Here is a 6,779-nt window from a genome sequence, read left to right as displayed (position 1 = left end):
ATGAATTAAATTTTATTTACTTTAAAAAATAATAAAATTATTAATATTTTTATTTTTTATTCTTCTTTTCTAAATTTTAAGAAATATTTATTTATAATTAGGAAAAATAATTTGTCTGAAGGAGAAAAGAATACAATCTAAGATTAATTAAGAAATACTTTGAAGAATGCAAAAGAAATCATTGTTAAAGTTTGATAATATTTTAGATTTTATGTTATAATTAAATAATGAATGTTATGAATTAATTAATAAATTATATGTTAATTTAAATTTAAGAAAAGATTTTAATATATTATTTTAATCACATACTTAATTTATATTGCATCTAAATTGATATAATTATATAAGCAGCTATTATTAAAAAATATATCTATTCTTTTTATTTTTAAAAATTCTTCAATTATTATTTTTTATACCTTAAAATATTTGTATTAAATCAAGTAAAATTGAAGATCAAAGACCTTTAATTAATTATTAATTATAATAAATAATTTGCTCCCCAATTTTAAATTTTCACTTCAAAGATTTAGAAAATAAGGTAAAATTTAAAGATCAATAGATATATTATCATCAATAATTCAAATTACAATAAATAATGGTATACTTTAAATAGAAAAAATATTACAATTAAAATTAAAATAAACATTAAAAGATAAACAAAATTATAGCTTTGAAGAAAGACTTTTTAAACTTAGAGAGCATAATTAAAAATAAATGAAATTAGACAATTTAAAATCTAAAATTTTAAAATGAGAAAAAAAATAATGTTTTTTTTTCTTATTTTTTTAATATTTTTTTATAAAAAATTATTTTCTATTTTAAATCTACTAACGCAGCTCTTTATAGATTCTTCTTATTTTATAGATTAAGAATTTATTAGTTTTATTAGCATTTTCATTTTTTCTATTTCACTTATCTATCTATTTTAATTAAATAAAATTCTGTTAGTTTCTTATTGGTCAAAATTTAATTTAAACAAAATAAAACACTTTTATTTTTTTCTTTTTAATTTAAAAAGGAAAAAACTTTTTCATCTTATAATAATTAATTAATTAATTAAAAAATATCTTTTTGAAGAAAAAAAAGAAAAAGCATTTATTAAGAAAAAATAAAATGGATCAAATATAAAATAGCAATATTTTTGATAATAATTTCAATGAAATGTTTATCTTAAATAATTATAGATAAAAATGCAATATTCATGATCAAAGGTTGGATATTTTGTAAGTAGATAACTACTCAAATGAACAAATGCTCAAGTGCATATATTGTCTATAAGGTCAATTAATTAAATTTCTTCCTCTGAAATGTGTACTTGATGGTTCAACCTTCTTTAAAGGATGGCCCATATTGGATGACTCAAAGATCTATGAATAACTTATGCAAATGCCTAAAAAAGATGAATTATTAAATTAATACCTCGAAGTTGTTCAAAATTTTTACAAGCTTTTCAAACATGAAATTAATTTACTGATTGACAAGAAGGAAAAAGATTCATTAATGAATATCTAAAAGAGATACGATAGTTTTGAATATCCATTGGATTTATACAATAGAATTTCTTAAAAAGAAAAACTTAAAGATATCATACTCAATTAATACCAAGACTTTGACAATTAAAATAAAGCATTTTCTCAAATTGTAAAAGAAAACCTTGAAAAACAAGAAGTTTATAAGGAATAAATGCATAATTCTCTTGAAACACTTAAAAATTATAAAGTAGATTTGGTTTCTCAAAACTAAACAAAGGATTAAATTATTCAGCTTATCAATTAAATTAACGATTTTTCAATAGCCTAAGAAAATAGGAATATCTTGCAGGTTTCACAGAATTCACATGATTAAAGAAATAGTTAAATAAATTAGATTGAGTTAGAAGTATTAGAGATGCCAAAAGTTGTTTCAAATAATATGATTGCAGTATCATAAAACATTTAACTAGCTTAAAACAAAAAAATTTAAATTTTCTCACTCTAAGATCTCGACAAAATTTAAAATTTCTAAAATATAGAATTGCATTTTAGGTAATTTAATTTAATTATTTAATTATTTCAAATTCATTTATGAGAAACTAAATTTTATAAAAATCATATTTTTTCTATATTTTTCCCCCTTAATTTATTTATCATATTAGAGAAATTTAATAGAAAAAAAAATATAAAATTTTTTAAATTTATTTATTTTCTTTAAAAAAATTTTTTATTAAGTTAAAGTTGATAAAATAAATAAATAAATAAAATTAAATGCAAATAAATTTTTAGACAATTAATTTTTATTTTATATATTATTTTGCTTGTTTAAAAATAAAATTAATTTTTTAACTTGAAATTAAATAAAATGCTAAATTTTTTAAAGAAAAATACTTTATTCTTTTGTTTTTATAGTATATTTTCAATCAATATATCTAATTTAGTAAAAAATACTTCATGTATATGAGTCTTCTTTAAAAAAAGACTTTATTTTTTTTAATAACCATACCTTGAAACTGAAAATTTATAATATTTGGAGTTAAATAGTAATATCTTAATCTTATGATAAAAACAAAAAAATTTAATTTAGCTTTGTAAAATTACTATTCAAATAAATAAATATTCTTTATCATTTTTATTTATTTTACTATTTATTTATTGTTAATTTGATTTTAAATCTTTAAATTTTTATATTTTTAATTTTTTATCAAATTATTTATTTCAAAGTCAATTATTTCTTAGATTTATTTTTTAAAAATCGATTACTCCTAGAAATTTCTCATTTTAAAAGATGAATAAATATGCTTCCATTTTTATTATTTGGTTTTTAAATAAACCTATCTCTTATTAATTAGGAACAAAAATATTCAAGATGAATAACTTAAATAAATAGCTGGTGCTTTAGAAAAGTGTTAGAATATTTCAAGTCTAATTTTAGATTTAGGGTATTGAATTAATTTTATTATATTTACTTTTAAAATATTCCTTTATATTTTTATTAAATCTTTTTTAATTTAATTTTGTTGTTAATTAGTCAGAATAATTTTAAATTAGAAGGTGTTTAATATTTTGCTACATCTTTACAAAAATGCCATCAAATAAATAGCTTAACACTATCTTTAAAGTAATTAATTAATCTTATATTTAATATTTCTTAATTAATTTTCATTTTATCTGTATTATAATTAGACATTTAAATTATTTTATATATTATTATTATATATATAGTACCCTAAGGTACTGCCTTTTTTCAAGGCTACATACACGAATATTAATAAGATTTATATTTAATTTTTGGAAATTATATTGAGTGAAAGTTTGTTTTTTGTTTAAGTTATTTCTAATAAATATATTTATTATTTTTTTTATTAAATATTTTTTTATTTTATTTTGTTTATTAATTAATTAGGTAGAATAATTTAAAATTAGAAGGTGCTAAATATATTGCTACATCTTTAGAAAAACTTCATAAAATGAACAGTCTAAAGCTATATCTAAAGTAATTAATTAATCTTTTTATTTTTAATTTTCTTTAATTTTATATATTTTTTATATTTGTATTTAATATTTCTTAATTTATTTTAATTTGATTTGAATTATAATTATAAATTTACATTATTTTATATTTTATTATTAATTAGCAATAATAGTTTAAATTTAGAAGCAGTTCAATAGATTACATAATCATTATAAAACTATTAGAATCTTACTCAGTTAACTCTTTATCTTGGGTAATTATTTTTTATATTTAATATCATTTATTTAATTTTTATATTTTACATTTTTCTATATTTAAATTAATTTAATTTATTTATTTGTTAGGTCAAATAATTTAAATGAAGAAGCAGCAAAATATCTAGCTTAATTATTACTAAAATCTTAAAATCTTACATCTTTAGAATTAGACCTTTAGTAATTGATTCTTTTAATATTATTATTTTTTATAAAATATTTTTTTATAATTTAAAAAAATTAAATTAATTAATTAATTTGTTCTTTTATCCTAGTAATAATAATATTGGGTATCAAGGAGCAAATCTAATTGCACTTTCTCTAAAAAATAATTAGAAAATCACTTATCTACGTCTAAATTTTTAGTAATTAATTTTTAAAATTTAATGTAGGAATTAATACTATTTTGTAATTTATTTATAATCTTAAATTTATTTTATTTTTTTCAAAATTTATAAAATTTATTTTGATAGCTTATAAATGATTAAATTATTTGATAATTTAAAATATATTTGCTAAACAAGCTCTCATTTTCTTAAAAAAAATTTAATTAAGTTAAAAATTAGAATTAAGGATATAATTAATTTATATTTTTCATTTTAAAAAATATTTTATAGTAATAGAATTTCTTTAACTTGAAATATTTGTTTACACCAACCATATAAAAATTTAAATATTAAAAAATTTAGATTAGTAGATTTATAAGAATATAATATTTTTTGTTTTTTAGTTTAAAAAGTAAGGTATGTATATTTAATCAATTAATATCAAACTAAATAATATCAAATTATTATTTAGCTTAAATGATAGAGGATAATTAAAAATTAAACAAGTTTTAGTAATTAAGTATTAAAATAGCTTTAAAATAAAAATTTTGTATTATTTTAAAAAATATGAATTAATACTAAGATATAAAGCAAAGCAATATTAAATATTAGAGAGCAGCTAGCAAATAAGAACCAGAAAAGTTATTCTTATTCAAAAACTCAAAGAGAATATTTAAAAATTTCATACTGAATTTGTTTGTTCTTGTAATTATTTTAAAGGATTTTTAAAAAGATAAAAGTATACTTTAAGGAAAGCTAGCTAGCTATATAACATACAGGTTATTCATAAATTTCTTCAAATAATTAATAGAAAATGCAAGATTTCATTCTATTAATGAAAAAATATAAATCTTTAATAAATATTTTTTATTAATTTATTTTTTATTTTTTCATAATTCTCAAAAATCACTAAAATAAATCCTCTAACTAGCAAAATTTCTCTCAAAAATTTGCGAATTATATGGTTACCAGTTAGATTTTAATTTATGATAAAATAATAATGTAAATTTATATGTGAATCAACTTCTTCATTTATTGATATTGCTTTAATATGAATATTTCGTTTAAATGGAAGAGGATGCCTAATAAAAAAAACTAATTTATTTCTAAACAAAAAATAAATTATTTACAATTAGATTAATAATATATCAATCAATAAATCACACTTACTAACTAACTAACTTACTTACTTAACTTAATTTTTAGTTAATTGTGTTTATATTAAAAACAAATATATTAATTAATTAATTCATAAACATATAAATAAATTCTTATTTTTTGATTGATAAAAAATAATTTTGAAATATTAAATATTTGGTATTATTTTATACATTTTTAATTTTTAATAGAAATAAAATCAATTAATATTTTTATGTACATCCAAATTTTTCATTAAAAATTTTAATAAAATAAATTATTGAGAAATAGAGTAAGTAATTAATTAATTAAATTATTCATTATTATTTTTATGTAATTAGGACAAATAATATCCAAGATCAAGGAGCTATCGCAATTGTATAGTCTTTAGAATCTTGTTAGAATATTAATTAATTAAAGCTATATCTTGGGTAATTCATTTATTAATTAATAATATTTTTGTCTATTTTAATTATTTACTTTATCTATCTTTATTTCATAAGTAAATATCAATTTTATTATTATTGCATTTTAAGCTGAAACATATTTATTTATTTATTTCTTTATTTATTTTTTAGACAGAATAATCTTCAGTTAGAAGGAATCAGATAAATTTCAGAATCTTTAAAAAAATATCAGAATACTACTCATTTAACTCTATGCGTTTCGTAATTTATTTTTTATATTTTCTAATTTTTTTATTATTATTTTAATAAACTTTAATTTTAATTAATTTATTAATTAATATTTATTAGTTACACTAACATAAAACAAGAGGGAATTATGTTAATTCTATCAGCTTTGCAAAAGTGCCAGAAAATCACAAATTTAAATCTTTATCTCAGGTAAAATTAAATATATTTTATAAGGAATTAATTTTTTTTATTTTATTAAAAATAATATTAAAATTATTTTTATATCTCATTCTCAATACATTTATCTTAATTTTAATTATTTAATTTAATAGTCAGTCTAATGTTAATCTTGATTTAGCTAAAATAATAGCTTCAGCTTTAGAAAAGTGTTAGAATATCACTAATTTAACTCTAATTCTTAGGTATTTAATTTATGAAGCAATTAATATAATTATTTAATCAATCATTTTTATTTATTTTTAAAATAATTTAACTCTTGTTATTTTTATTTTATTTTATTCTTCTTTTCTAATAATTAATGAATATTTATTTATTATTAGGCAAAATAATTTATCTTAAGGAGAATAGAAAGTAATCTATGATTAATTGAAAAATACTTTGAAGAACGCAAAAGAAATTACTGTAGAAATTTGATATTATTTGATATTTTATGTTATCTATAAATCTAAGATAAAATGTATGTTATGAATTTATTAATTAATTTTATGTTGTAATTTCAATTTAAGATAAATTTTAAAAATATTTAAATTAATAATTAATTAATTCGAGAGAAGCCAAATAAATAGTACTTTATTAAAATTCATTCACTTTTTCCAAAATATTTTAAGAATAATGATACATTAATATAAATGATATATTTAAGTAATATAGCATCCAAATGAATATAGTTAGTTATATTTATTTTTTTAAATAGCAGTATTATTAAAAAAAAAATCTATTATTTTGTTTATTTAAAAGGT

General features: G+C 16.2%; 2 protein-coding genes across 2 annotated transcripts in view; one reads left to right on the top strand and one right to left on the bottom strand. All coding sequences in view use genetic code 6, as the record gives it.

Moving 5' to 3' along the window:
• The window catches only part of TTHERM_001491731 (hypothetical protein), a gene marked incomplete at both ends in the record, with an annotated part of 503 nt that extends 178 nt beyond the window's left edge, over positions 1-325 (bottom strand). The window contains 2 exons of the mRNA XM_012796472.1: positions 1-19; positions 310-325. The exon at positions 1-19 is cut by the window's left edge and continues 178 nt beyond it. Of these exons, the coding sequence (XP_012651926.1) occupies positions 1-19; positions 310-325 (35 nt within the window). The remainder of the gene's footprint in view (positions 20-309) is intronic.
• A 788-nt stretch (positions 326-1,113) lies between these two features.
• TTHERM_01491730 (kinase domain protein, putative) lies at positions 1,114-6,453 on the top strand (the record flags this gene model as incomplete). Its single annotated transcript, XM_001011762.3, has 12 exons — positions 1,114-2,024; positions 2,825-2,914; positions 3,004-3,093; positions 3,379-3,468; positions 3,611-3,700; positions 3,792-3,881; positions 3,977-4,066; positions 5,506-5,595; positions 5,743-5,832; positions 5,920-6,009; positions 6,132-6,221; positions 6,360-6,453. 12 exons carry the CDS (start codon positions 1,114-1,116, stop codon positions 6,451-6,453), a joined length of 1,905 nt encoding a protein of 634 aa, XP_001011762.3.
• Positions 6,454-6,779: the final 326 nt, after the last annotated feature.

The sequence above is a fragment of the Tetrahymena thermophila genome (assembly GCF_000189635.1).
Source record: "Tetrahymena thermophila SB210 genomic scaffold scf_8254723, whole genome shotgun sequence".
NCBI lineage: Eukaryota > Ciliophora > Oligohymenophorea > Hymenostomatida > Tetrahymenidae > Tetrahymena > Tetrahymena thermophila.
Note: the sequence above shows the minus strand (reverse complement) of the source record. Positions and strands in the feature narration are given on the sequence as shown.